Source organism: Pelmatolapia mariae, linkage group LG9 (assembly GCF_036321145.2).
Source record: "Pelmatolapia mariae isolate MD_Pm_ZW linkage group LG9, Pm_UMD_F_2, whole genome shotgun sequence".
In the NCBI taxonomy this organism is placed as follows: domain Eukaryota; kingdom Metazoa; phylum Chordata; class Actinopteri; order Cichliformes; family Cichlidae; genus Pelmatolapia; species Pelmatolapia mariae.
The window spans coordinates 23,491,227-23,505,553 of NC_086235.1; the positions used below are offsets into that span (position 1 = coordinate 23,491,227).

General features: G+C 41.5%; 1 protein-coding gene across 1 annotated transcript in view; it reads right to left on the reverse strand.

Moving 5' to 3' along the window:
- Positions 1-14,327, reverse strand: part of LOC134634153 (trichohyalin-like) — a 72,564-nt gene that overhangs the window by 37,806 nt on the left and 20,431 nt on the right. Inside the window, exons 5-11 of the mRNA XM_065471650.1 lie at positions 13,672-13,791; positions 8,915-8,968; positions 7,122-7,292; positions 2,077-2,160; positions 1,686-1,853; positions 1,485-1,568; positions 647-814 (exon numbers count right to left, since the gene is read on the reverse strand). Coding sequence (XP_065327722.1) covers positions 647-814; positions 1,485-1,568; positions 1,686-1,853; positions 2,077-2,160; positions 7,122-7,292; positions 8,915-8,968; positions 13,672-13,791 — 849 coding nt within the window. The remainder of the gene's footprint in view (positions 1-646; positions 815-1,484; positions 1,569-1,685; positions 1,854-2,076; positions 2,161-7,121; positions 7,293-8,914; positions 8,969-13,671; positions 13,792-14,327) is intronic.

Here is a 14,327-nt window from a genome sequence, read left to right on the forward strand (position 1 = left end):
CCAAGTTGACCCTAAGTTGATAATAACTTTATTCTTGGTCTACATTTCCCTATCTGTATTCATGCTTAGTTCCAATTAGATGTGAGAGTTTCACAAACAGTAGGGTCATCGTGTCTTCTTTAGTAATTCAGATGATGTAGATTGGAATATATGTAAGATGACTACAAAATAAAGCTTGTCTGCCGCAAGCGAGTCGGTTTGCCGTTCCTGGCAGAAAACTCTGACTACTTGATTGTCTACCGTGATTTAGAGCGCTCGCACTCAAACGCATAAGTGCATCCAATTTTTCCTTTTATGTTCCTCATTGGATTATCGCAGTAGATGGCTTTTCTGTTGGATTATGTCTCAGCCAACAGACAAGTGAGCACACAAAAGAGTCGACTTCTGCGCCGTTATGGACCTCCGACTTAAACCGTCCTTGAGCTTTGTGACCTCCGGCTCTCGGTCTTTCAGCCTGCTGTGCATTTGGCCGAGCTCAGAGTTGTTCTGCTTCAGTCGGCTGTGAAGCACGGAGCCGGTCCCCCCTCCGGGTTACGCTTCCATTTTGTGAGCCTGTTTCACGACTTCCTGGTCAGAGTTCAACTGATCCATAGATTTCACAAGAAGTGAGCAAAGGTGAAGAGGAGAGGAGAGAGTTTCTCTTTACCTGTTGCTCCTTAATACAGAGCTGCTCTTGTAGCTGCTGTTGTTCTTTCTCCTTCTGCTCTTTAAGGTGCTCGATATCGCTGACCTTTTCGCTTAACTGACAGGCCTCTTCCTTGTGCGCTCTGATCGTGCAGTTTAAGTGTCTTACCTCTTCCTCCAGAGCTGTCACCTGAGCCAAAAGAAAGAGAAAAAAAGATGAAAATTGAAAAGGATGGAGAGGAGGAAAGCTTTACGTTGGGATACCATGCACACCCAGACAGACAGAAAAGACAGTGAGGGGGTGGCAGTAACCAAAAAGTGAGTGTCAGGTTTGAGTCAGAGAGTTTCCCAGTTTAGTCTCAGGACCAGCTGGGAAAATGTAGGCACAGCAAACATGAATGAGTAACGATTCCCTTTTCCTTAGCTCCAACTTTCGCAGAGCCTTTGAGCAAGGTGCTACACCTCCCATTGCTCTGATGGAGCCGCTCGGTAGCCAACAGTAGAAGACTGCTGCTGGTTTGGGCACTTCCCTTGAGTAGATGTGTGCAACTCTGTGGGTGTAAAGCAAGGAAGTGTTGAAAAAATAGGGGTGATCACTGAACCTAGCCTCGGCATATGAAAGAAAAATAAAAAAAAATTGTAAGAGAGAATTGAAAGCCCTAAGACAAATTTCAAACCCAAAAACCAAAACATAATATAAAAAAGGAAGCGCCTTTTTCATAAAATACTGCTTAAAAACGGCCAAATATGCAGTTTTAAAGGGAAAAACATGGAGTTTCCATTTCTCCGAATTATAATTTTTTAATCTCTAAAAACTGCATGACACAACCTGAAAAGTGAACGCAGACGAGCCACCGCACCTGCTTCTGTGTTCCTCGATGCGTCTGTTCAGCTGTCTTCATTTCGGCTCTGAGCTGCAGGATTAACTCATCTCTACTTCGAACCTAAACACAGAGAAAATTAATAAAAAAATTAACAAAAACGTGCATTTAAATAAGTTGCATATCCTGGCATTTTAGCCTCTCCAGTTCCTTTAATTAAACAGACAGTGAGAGATGGACCTCAAGGTGTGAGGTGTGGAGTTTGTCGTGGCTCAGAGCCAAGTCAGCCTCCAGTTTGGCTTTGCTCCGGTCGAGGTGGGCGCACTCTCTGCTTCGGTCCTCCATCAGGACTCTCAGCTCATCCCTCTCCTCACGGAGCTTCTCCAAAGACCTGTCTTTTCGAAGCAACTGTTACATTTGCACATAAATTAGCATCCGGAACAGGGGAAAAAGCTTTAAATGTCGAACATGTAATAAAACAATATTAATTCCATGACTACAAAAACCCACTCAACATTATCCAACAAACAATTCAAATCAGGTTGCTTTAAAAAGTGATTCCATTATCAAATTTCAGTGTGGTTAACAATAATCATGAAAAATGAAACTGATGGGTTTTGGTTTTTTTTACCTCTTTTTGACACTCTGAGTGTTGTCCCTTACTTTCGGTCAGCTCCTTCATCAGTGTACAAATCTTAACCTCCCTCTTCTGTATCTGTAAGATGAAAACATTTAATCACACATCAAACACATTTTTTTTGTTGTTGTTTTTTTAATCCCAAAACCACAGCCGCTCTCATAAGATTCGGACAAGGGAACGTCGTGTTAAGAACATTCGCTGGCGACTCTGTCACCGTTTACTGAACTCGAGATAAAATATTCGAGTTGTTGTTTTCATATTTGTGTGTTTCAGGTAATGGTGGCGGTGATGGGTGAATGACACTGCATACAGGGAAACAGTTGTTGATGCTTCTCTTGAGTATACGCTACGTCTCACAGTAGCTTGTGTTTGTCTGTTTCCTTGGTGACCTTCCCTAATTACCCACTTCTGCTCGATGCCAAATGAGTGCGTGAGCGTGTGTGTCTGCATGTCTGTGTGCGCTTTCATGTGGGTGTGATTCCTTACAAGTTTGCCTCGGGGAAATGTTTTGGACATTTTTTGTTCTCATTTCTCTTCTGTACGTGTTCACCAACTCCCTACCTCGCCACGGTCTTTTTCTCATTGAGGTCGGTGAGAACGGCCAGGTTTGGGTGTCAAGCCAAAAAAGTTTCTTTTTAACTCTGGGATATTTTTGCGATGGCTTATTAACATTTTAAAGATGTTAAGATGTTCTTTTAACCTTTCTACGACTGAAACGTGAATCTGATCATCTCCAAAACAAAAAACTAAATCAGCAGCCAGTATTTGGGAGTTGAAGACCGAGAGGAATAGGATGCTCTAAATTAGTTAACCTTTTATATATTGACATGAAGGCAAGATTGTATTACTTGATATCTAATCCTGTGTTGTGAGTGATTTTACCACAATATCACTGACAATGCTGACAATAACAATAAGAAAGAAGAAATGCTATGTCTCGATCTAATTTTAACAGCTTATTTGTTATAGTTGAAGCAGACAAGTTTTCACTTCCAATTTGTAAGAGCCTTTCTTTTGGAATTGAGTCAAATGCTCGCTCTCTCTTTCTCTATCCCTCCCCACCTGCTGTCTGTCATCCATGATCTAGGGATCGTTTTGACCAGAGTTGAGGGCTTGTTTGTAACTGTCCAGGGGGATTGATGGAGTTAACTTGGCTCTTTGGCCTCTCACCTCTGGCTGTCGGTGGCCAGGCTCACCAGACGCACTAAACCTGAGCTATGGCAAGTGAAGAAGAAGAAGGGGAAAAAAAGCCCTGTGTATACACACCGCTATCCACGCACCAGTTAAATCACACAGGAGCATTCATGTAAACACTTCGACTCATACAAATAGGTAGTACCCTGGTACCGGAGTGATACCGATAGTGTTTTGCATTCCACAGACATCAGATAAAAAAAACATGTGCACACAGAAGAAGAAAAAAAAAACTGACCAAAGCTTTTATTCATCTTACAAATACAAGTCATTCCACTTACCCATAGCAAACACTGCACACTCTCTTCCTGCCAATTGTTAAATCGTAGCTTGATTTATCTTTGAGTGCGTGCGCGTGCATGAATTCCCAATGTGAGCGTGTGATAGGCAGAATGGATGTTGATAAACACCGGAGGACGTCGTGTCAAAACAGACAACTTGTCAAAACGACACGCTAACTAGGTCAATCACAAAGTTTAAGGAGAAACTTTGGAGTGGAGCTTTGGTTTATGCATATCTCTACCTGGATGTCTATGTGTGTGTGATAAGCTCCTGAACGAATCTGCAGGAGGGGACCTCCAATATCGAAGGTATTTTTAAATCAATGAGCTCTTAAGTGCATCCCAGTCTCAATGTGTTCACACATAACGCACGCACACAACACTCGGCGTAGATAGAATCCCCACTGACAGGCAATGACAAGATAAAGAGAGGGAGGGAAAAAAAGAGGTGCGGGGGGGGGGCAACGACAGGAGGGGGAGAAATAATATTTGAACAGTTGGGGGTGGGTGGGGTAGTGAAGAGGGTGGTGGGGATGAAACAGAGATGTGGCAAGGCAAGAAAAGAAATGAGCAATAAGTGAGATCAAGAGAGAAAGCAAGGCGAGAGAGAGGGAGAAAAAAATCTGTAAGCTTTTCTGACAGTTGTAAAGCGCTGTGACCAGGACCCACGTCTGTCCCTGTCCAACCTTGAAGGCTCGAACAACTTTAGTCAACGCCGCTTACCTTCCACTGTACTGCTCCTACTCCTTTCATTTGTGTTCGCTTTCACCTCTTTTTGCACTTTAAATAGGAGGGCATCTGAATTAGTCTTCCAAAAGTGCTTCGTACACAACGTGTGCGTCCTTGCATTTTAAACTAAAGTCCAAGTGAGGAAGCTGAGGACACTAGGCAGGAGAGTTAGCAGCAGATTAAAAATAAATAGCCACATGCGATTATAGTGCACACATCTGTTTTGAAACACAGCTTTATTTACTGTTCTTTAGTCTCCACGCACATAGAATCAAATATTTTAAGATTTACGGTAAAGAGTCTGAAAGGTCGAGCCTCACTTATCGCGAGATTTATGGCGAGATTTTGTGGCTTTTACTGTCCAGCAAAATTGCCGCGAACATGAATCCTCAACTCAAGAAATCCCCCGTTCTGCTTCCTGTGCACATTTGTGATCTGTGATCTTTAAAGAAGAGTTTGTGTGCGTGTGTGCGTGTGTGGGTGCGTGTCTTTTGGTCCTGGGAAGGTGAAGTAGATCATTTCTACAAAAAAAGCCGCTTGTGATGTTAATGATTTTATTATTGACACAAGGTGGTGGTGATGGTGGGTGGGGAGGGGGAGGGAGAGACAAGACTTCAACCTCATGTCTCAGTTGCAACAACATGTGGCTGTTCACATGATGTTGATGATGATGTGCGAGTTAGTTAGAAAAAAAGGATTCGGGATTAAAAAGGTAGGAAATTAAAGGGATTAAGGAGGAAGTTGTGCCCGTCCAATTCCTGACAAGCCTGGCTTCATCAAAAGTGTGTGTTTTTAATAAGGCTCTAAATGTAAGACTGGACATTTACATAAAAAAGGGCACACATCTGCTTTTATTTGACAAATTTCCTGTGTCATGTATGTCGTGTTAGTCACAAAAAAATTAAAAAATACATTAAAAAAATGTCAACAGCAAACCGTAGCTGTCCTGCAAATATCAGTATCAGTGTTTGGTGAAATGTTGTTTTAACAGAAAAAAATGATACCGCAGGGAGAGGAAAAAAAAGTTAAACAGATGTTTCAGTGGTTTCTTATATAAATCTAATATAAATGCCGTGTCCACATTGACTTCCCAAGAATTTCGGATAATTAAGATTTTAAAGTGACTACAGTACTTGTTCTCTGCAGCGAGAGCAGACTGCATTCTCTTTTTATTCGGAGGAAAGAAGTGCAACTGTAAGTGAGAGGGCGAGCGAGTGCAAGAGAGAGTGAATCAGCAGAGTACATTTAAGATGAAGGAGAGAGTGTTGACAGTATTTGTTCAGCTGTGCTAATGTTTGGACATTTAGAGCCGCGGCGAAAAGAAAAAAAAAAACACTTAATGCAAAGTTCTCTGTTTCATTTATATTTGAGAGGGAGCAGGCCGCTCGCTCGCGTTCCCGCACACCTACTGCAGCCACCGTCCACACAACGACGGAATGAAGTGTGCATGAGGGAATGCAAAGCTGCAAGTGTGTGCGCCCTTGTGTGGGTGTGCGAGAGAGGGCTTGTAATACATCAGAGAAAACCAGTTTTTGTGCATAAAGCAAGGCCAGATGTAAAGCAGAAACCAGATCCCTGGGCTGAGAGCTATGGTCCATCCTTTGACTTAACCAGCACAAACATAAAAGACTTAAACACACCCACACGTATACATGTGCACACAGTTGCACGTGCACAGGTAACTGCATGGAATGTATGTGCGCGACAAAACACATGAGTACAAAACCGTTTTAGAAATTATTTAAAACTCTCCTGTATGTGACAGCTTAGCTTCGGTGACTTGTTTTTAAGGAGTTGAACTTCAGTGCAGCTGCTTTCATCGTGAAAATGAACTCCTGTGCACCCCCTAATTAAATTTCTTAAATTTACCCAAACTCCCATATAACATGAGCTACAGAGGAGCATTTTTAAATGGGCACTCTAATAAATGGCTGACTATTGTAACAATAGACTCGCGGATAGCCAGCAAAATTCTGAACTTAACCTTCACCCTAAAAAATACGTTGAAAAAGCGTATTGTCAGTGAAGAGGCATCCCAGTGACAAGGACCGAACCTCATGTGCTGTGTTCTGTTTTTTACAATTCCGAGCCCTTGAAATTTCCCAACGGCTTTGGGAAAGGTATCTTTGCAACCTGGTTAATTGAAGGTTAAACACAAACCACTAAGCACTAACATATGCTTTTGGTGTATCGCATAAAGGGCAGAGCAGGACAAAAAAAAAAACAGGTCTAAGAAGCAATGTTGCACGTGACCACGTGATTTCCCAGCTTCGCCACAGTCCCAGCAGTAGAGAAGCTGAAATCCCATTTTAGCGGAACAATCAAAATTTTTGCCAAGTCTGTCTTCATCAAAAGTATGTGTTTTTAATAAGGCTCTAAATATCAGAACATCCTATTACCCATTATCTAAAACCTTATTATCAGCACTATTGTAGAAATAGACAATGCCTGTCACAGTGAATATTACATTTGAAAATTTCATATTTAAATGAATCCCTCACCTACGCGACCCATCTTATCAGTCCCATTGTGGGGAAAGACAATGCATTACATTAAAGTGAATATTATATTTAATCTCCCATCCAGTAGAAATTTCGTATCTCTAGATTAACCATTTTTTTCTTCCAACGTGCCCGCTTTCTGTAGAAACTCTTGCTTTAATGGTGAGGAGGAAAACTCGCCTTTAACGTACCAATTGTCAACAATTTGAGGGGGAAAAACACGCACACGCTTCGGTTTAATTGTAAAACGACAAAGTCAAACAAAGCAAAGATTTTACAAGAATTCACATTTTAATATTTGAATTAAGACCTTGGAGACGAAGCTGATTACCTCCTTTTCACTGGTGCGACGCTCGAGAGCTAATTCCAGCTGTAGACGTTCAACATCTTTGCTCGCGTGGTGCAGCTGGCCTAAGATCTGCTGTCTGTCTGCATTCAGGTTGGTGGTGGTCTGATTCAGGGCATCCGTGATATCACTTAACATACCCTCACTTATTCGTAACTGCAAGGTTAGCAGAGACAGGAAGAAAGGCAAGGATGATGATCTGAAAGTACTGTTTGAGGTTAGGACCTTTAAGCCCACCGACAGACAAAAAGAAAGCTGTGGTGGACCAAAACGCAAGGAGAAGAATGAGCGACTCATTGCAAGCAAATTCAAATAAGAGAGGTGGGAGATGAAAGTAAAATTTAGAGACGTTTGCTTCTGTTTTTTCTCCGTACAAGTGAAAGGGAACATCATAAAGGCTTTGTGCCAGGCTAGGGACCCCTACAATTACCGCTTTGACTCGGGTCCAATAAAATTGCTTGACTACTCGTCATAAAGTTGTAGGACGCTAACCGGAGTAGTGCTTCTAAAACCTGGAGGCAGGGCTCTCGCTGTGTTGTGATCCTTTTGTATCTCTTCTACATCAGATGCATCAAAAAGCTTTTCATTAAAAGAAAAAAAAAAGCATCACATGATGTTTAGCTGGGCCACGGCCCCTTTTCTTTGTAACGTGCAAAATCACGCCGGCAACAGAAAGCAACCTGTTTATTTTCAGACACTTACTTAAACCTTTGACACCGCAAATTTTCAAACTCGGCCCCAGAACATCAGTAACATGATGAAATGAAAATACAGTGTTACACTTATCACATTTAAGCTGCTGGCGCCTTCTGAATACACCAGTGATGTCAAAAAGGTAATAAGGAAATTAAGTTAGTGTTAGAAAAGTAAGGGCATAAAGTCGGCATCTAAGAGCGCGCTGCTTTTATGTCGAATGTATTTCATTTAACTGGCTGACAGGCACCCACCATGCTAAAACACTAAGGAGCAGACAAATGACTTGGTTTGGCCAAGGACACAGTAAATAGGTTAATTTAAGCCTAAAACACATCACTGCCACGCGCCACTCTGATATACCTAGAGGGGTGAGAGGAGGAGGAAAAGAAGAAGAGAGAATGAAACAGAGAGGGAGCGAGAATAAAAATAAAGAGAGGGAGAGAGAGGACAGTGAGAGAAACCTAAAGGCCATTCCATTTATCATGCGTACGACTCTTTAATGTTCACATTCATTACCACTGATTCTCATTGGGGCAATAGAGAGAGAGACGCTGGACAAGGGAGATGAGAGAGGAAAAAGACAACAAAGGAAGCAAAAAAAAAGAATGATCTGAAGAAAAATAATTAATAGAAAAGAAAATCAAGCCAGCATTTAACCCCTCCCCCCCATCTTGTTCCTTCTAATGGCTAAGTGATATTCACACAAACATGCTTCTTTAATGTACGAGGCTACCCTCTGCGGAGCTAAGATGGTGGGGATGAGTTATTAAATATGGAGAGAGGGCAAGAGAGGAAAGGCGGAGGAGGAGGGGAAGAAGGACTGATGATTAACTGTGAAGGAAGTAAAAAATGAGGAGAATTCCCCGATGTACCTCGCTGGATTTGATTTAGAGAACGGTGCCCAGTTCTGCTCCTTGTTTAAGAAGATCTCCTCTCCTCTGTGTGTGAGCGTGTGAAAGACAGAGCGTGCTTACCCACTGTGCTCTGCCGTGTGGCTGGGTTGTCTTTGAGGATGGCATTCTAGTTTTCTCCTTTATGACAAATGTTCTCTTCAGAGACTTCTATGTGACTCGCAAACTAACCACATCCTGGTCGAGGGGCTTCGCATGAGCCTCCTCAGCTTGAAGATTTTCTACCTGCAAATAAAAAAAGTGCTCAGAGGCACCCTTTCGCCTCAATCGAAGATTTCCCGTAGTGTTTGCAAAACTACCAACAAGATGTGGTGGTTTCAGTTACAGAAGATAAACAAGATGTTCGTTTCAAGTAGTGCTGACACTTTGTGGATTTTTATTTTTATTTTATATTTGTTTGAGCAACCGGGTCAGGATTTCTGGAAAGATTGTTGCTGAGTTGTATTTCTGTAATGTATTTTTTGGCTCTTTAAGCACGACTTTTAAGTGCTGTTTGCATTCATTACATTCAAGAGAGGGCAGGCATTTCTACAGCCAATATTCCCAGTGATTGGTAACTTACACCATATAAATAGCAGTACGGGCCAGAGATGTCATGATCCCTGGCTTTTTGTGCCAGGTTTTTGAGTTGCGTCTTCTGGTTTATTATTTAGTTGGGCTTCTTTACTCTACTTAAGCTCCTAGTTTTTGAGTTATTATTTCCTCATTTTTGTTCTATGTGTATTTTTGTTTTAGCTCATTAGTTAGCATTTGTGCTTAGTTCCCACAGTGTTTTCTCTCAGTTTTCTTTAATCTGATTCTAATGTAGAACGTAAGTTGTGTGTTTCTTTGTGTTTAGTTTTGGGGTTGTGAATTCTTAAGTTATAGATTAATGGTAGGTTTTTCCGTTACTTTATGGTTTTAGTTCTTTCTGTATTTCATATTTCCAGTTGTCCCTCTGTCTCGCTCTGTGTTTATGCCTTGGTCCCCTTGTGTTGCCTTGTTCTGTTCATCTTGTTAAGTGGTAATATTCAGATTAGTATTCGTCTTCTTTGGCTATTCCCTGATGTGCCTTCAGCGTGTGCTCTTCTGCTTCCTTGTGTTTTCTTGTGTTGTTGTAGTTCTCTGGGTTACGGTTTTGTTTGGATGTCTAGTAGGAGATTTGGGCTTTTATTAGCTTTTATTATTCTGCCTTGAGTCTTTTGCATTTGGATCTGCCACCTTCACACTACAATCCATAGCCTATTGTAGCACGAAAGAATTTCATCAACTTGAACTTGGGTGAACTGTCTCTTTACCAGCATTCCATGATTTCATTCATACGGGCAGCCAATTTAGGATTTAGCTAACTTACCTAGCATGCATGTCTTTTGACTGTGGGAAAAATCTGAATCTGAGAAACCTTGGCAAGCACCAGGAGAACATGCAAACTCCACATAGAAAGGCCTGGAGACCAGGAGAAGCAAAACTGCTAATCACTGCACCACAGTGCCGCTCTAAGTAACTGTTGGTGTGTGCAGTGTGCGTTACTGTACATGAATTTGCGCTTGAGCAATTACTGATACAAAAAGACCAATAATTTCAGAGGAAGCAGACAGTGGGTGAACTCCTCACCCCAAACATGAATGTGAGTGTGTGTGGGCCCGTGGTTCAGATCCCCCTTAAATCAAAGCCTCTATTCATTGGGACTCTGTTAAATGGTCCTGTGTTAGATTAGCAAGGAAGCTCCGCAGAGAGTCACAGCATACACAAGCATTACCTCGTAAACACACTTTGAGATACCATACCATACCTTTGTATGCACGTGCACGCACTAGTCGAAACGCCTGCATATTTTTATTTCTATCAGACTGGATGATATAAGATCAGGTCATAACAAGATGCAGATATAACCACAAAAAAATATGGAGCTAAAGACACACTCAAAGTGAACACGGCCACCAGGAGCAGACTGTGGGTAGGGGCATGTGTCTTGGCGCAGTCACAACCTACCTCTGCCTCCGTAAGTGAGCCTCCCAGAAACACTTCCTAGCATTAATATGTCCCACCCAACACAGCGCAACAGTGAGTTAAAGGTGGTCATCAATGCAGTTAAATTATCTACAGCTTTGCTAATGGATGGTAACAATTATAAGCAATGGGCCACCCAGTATTATTGCAATAATGAATTAAAATCTCTCTTTTATCTGGATTATTCGCCCCAGTTTTTTGTGTGACTATTGGGAAATAAGTTTTACAAAAACTAGGACAATAACGTGTTCATTTCAGTGCTTCAGCCAAGTTCAACATATTACACCAGAGAGCAAAAGTTCTTTATGTTAAACCATCTACGGCGCAAGAGGGATTTCAAATGAAAAATGGACATTTGGCAAAAGAGCACATTTTTACACATTTTAAATATTATTGCCATCAATGTTAAACCAAGTAAAAGCAATAAGATCTAATTAAAAGTCAGCTTCTGTAAATGTTTTACTATACTTACTTATGACTGCAATCCGGACTGTTCGACAATAGCCATATTTCACATGCAAGACACAATTAAAGGCAGTGTTCTGTGTCAGCTTAGTTACTAGACAAAGTCTTCGCTAATATCCAATATTAAAACTCGAGAAATATAACGTTTTAAAGGCTTATATAGCGGTGATAGCCGCGCAAAAGAAGCTTGGATTCATGGTAAAGTGCCCAGGAGCCAAAAGGAAGAGCGATGTAAAGTGACTGATAGTCTTTATTCCTGTTATCTACTGCCAACATCATGGTGCTTTTTGCTCTCGTGAACAAGTAGAGACTGAGTATTATTTTTGCAGCAGCAATCAAGCCTTTCTTGGAAACGAAGTCACATTTACCTTGGAAAAACATCCAAATTTAAGTTACTCACAGGGCTACAAACAAGGTAATTCAAAAAGCCTATGTTGTCACATCTAATTTGTTATGAGTCTGTATAACAGGATGTTGACATTTTCTTATTCCCACTCACTGCGGGTCAGGCCTGTTGATCCAGCTAGTTAAAGATCTCAGTGTCTGCCAAAATCCCTCCTATAGCTCAAGGTCTTTACAGTGCTGACTTTCTCCATAATATTGTTACATAATTAATACATTAGGGTCATTTTTTTCCCATCTCCAAATCTGCCACCATCAGAGATGATTAAAAGTTCCCATGTGGTCTCTGTGAAGTCTTAATTCTCCAGTGGAGGAGTATAGGACCTTGGCTGAGAGTCCGGAAGAAAGAATATCAGATTTGTGATTTTATTTCAAATGAGTGCTTAAGCCCTGGACTTTCATATTAGTAGAGCTCCTATTGAGAGAGAAACCTCAATCTGATCAAGTCTCATTACTTTAGCAATCAAAGTTTCGCCCCTGGGGTCCTCCCCTCAACTCCTGCCTCCCACCTCCTCCCGTCTGTCCTTTTTTTTTTTCTCCCCCTCTGCTCGCCATCATACATTTCTGCCACCAAGGCAGAGAAGAGGAGAAAGGGAGAATGGCTTGCGCAAATCCTTGATTGGCCAAAGTCTATCCTCCATCTAGGATTACGAATAGAAATGGAACATTTGAGGACAAAGGAAGGAGGGGTAAGATGGGAAGAGACAGAGAAGGAAAAAAGAGATAGATAGTGTGTTAGGGAGAGATGTGAGTTGCAGAGTTATGGGCACAGAGAAAGACAGAGAGAGAGAGAGAGAGGGTGGCTAATATAATTGAATTAAAAAGATGGAGCGGGGCCATTTCTAAGCAGGTGGGAGTGTGGAGTGAGAAAGAGCAGGCGAGATATTAACTTCTAATAAAAGAGAGATTAGAAAGTGGCTGGGAGGACTGCACTGTCTTTACCTGTGGGAGTGACGGCCCCCACATAACCTTTCACTGCAATATGCACACTGATATTGGCCACCATATTATGAGCATGCTACACACAGACAGACGAATACATGAGCATCCACGCGCGCACACGCACATTTTCACCCCAAATAACCACACACACACACACACAGTACATACAGTATATATACACACATATATGCAGAAATATACGACATTTGATGAGACGTACAAGCGGGCGCACACACAGAGTGCATTATCAGCTCTCAAGCAGTGATCCAACAGGCAGCAGCTATCAGATAATGAAGACGCAGCTCTTTGGGAAGCTTCTGCCATACAGACAATTAATTAACTAATTGGTCTAATGAGCTTGTTAATGCCACGCTTTTTTTGGCAGCCTGTGTGAATACATTAACGAGGCTAATTCAATTAAACAGGTGCAGATTTCACAGCTGCCTCTCTCATGAGCATGAATGCACACGAGCGCGCACACACACACACACAGACAAATCCTACAGGTGTTGTGTACATGCTCGCTTCATTTGACTCTGACGTCTTTCTCAGCGAAAACCTTGGCATTCGATCAAAAGCATAATGATATGCAGATCAAGTGGTGTGTACTTGTGTGTGTGTACGTCAGTCAGTGCTTGTGCCTCAATGGGCCGGTGTGCCTTTGAATCAGAAGTACAGCTCAATAAGCTCTACTAGCAATGGTAATCTGTATAATTGAAAGGGTATAAAATAAGTGGGTGGAAAAGTGATTGAAGCGCTAGGATGGCGTAGTTAAATTAGCTAACAGAATCCCAGGGGTCAACCAATAATGTTAGCCAAGGGTTCACAGTGCAATATAATTCATTTACTCAAAAGCTTTTCAGTACTGTATGTTTATTTGTGTACTTGTGTGTTTGACCAAAAAAGACTATGACCCGCATGTTAAAAACACTAGCATGTCTTCTCTTGAAGTTACTCTTTCCCATTTCTTGGCAGCCTTCGCTCACAAACGCTCTTACTGCGAAGCAGCAATTCATTATAGATAAATAGGACTCATTCATTGAAGAATCTGTAAAATGTCTTTAAATTTTATACAAACATAAAAGAAGCATTTGAAGTATGTGCTTGTGTACCCTTTGCGTGCATTTTACCTTTTGCCTCGTTCCATTCAGCTCGTCAGTTAGTTGCTTAATCCTGGCCTCTTTCTCCTCCGCCCTTCTCTTGAAACGATCACGGAGCTTGTCTTTCAAATGCACCATTTTGGCCTTGGTCTGGAGCAGAAAGAACAGTATTATTTAGTCATTGTCAAAAACTGGAGTCAAAGTGTTAGTCAGTTTACTTTTAACTTTGCTTCTTCCATTGTCAAAATTGATAGAGAGAAGCAGTTATGAGCAAAAGTGTTGTAGATTTTTAAAAAGAATCAAAATAAAGTTTCACATTCTTGAAAAATGTCACACTATGATTTTGTCATAGTGATTTTCTTGCTCTGCACACACATTAATATGTTTATACACTTAGATTACATTATAATGTACATGCAAGCATAGAGACTGCCTCAAGGCTAAACTCATGCACAAATGCAAACAAACATTGGAGAGCTGGACTGATGACACTGGGCTTATCTAATGTGAGGTCAACAAGCGACTGTGCTTTTGTTGTGTGTGTGCAGTGTATATGCACGGTAATTTAATGGGTTGTTACACAGATACAACAGAAGTTCCCTCACAGGAAGACTAAGATTCAAGCCAGAGTACGGTTCTGAACTTACCAGTGACTAATGTATTGCTAATCACTCAATATTTAATCC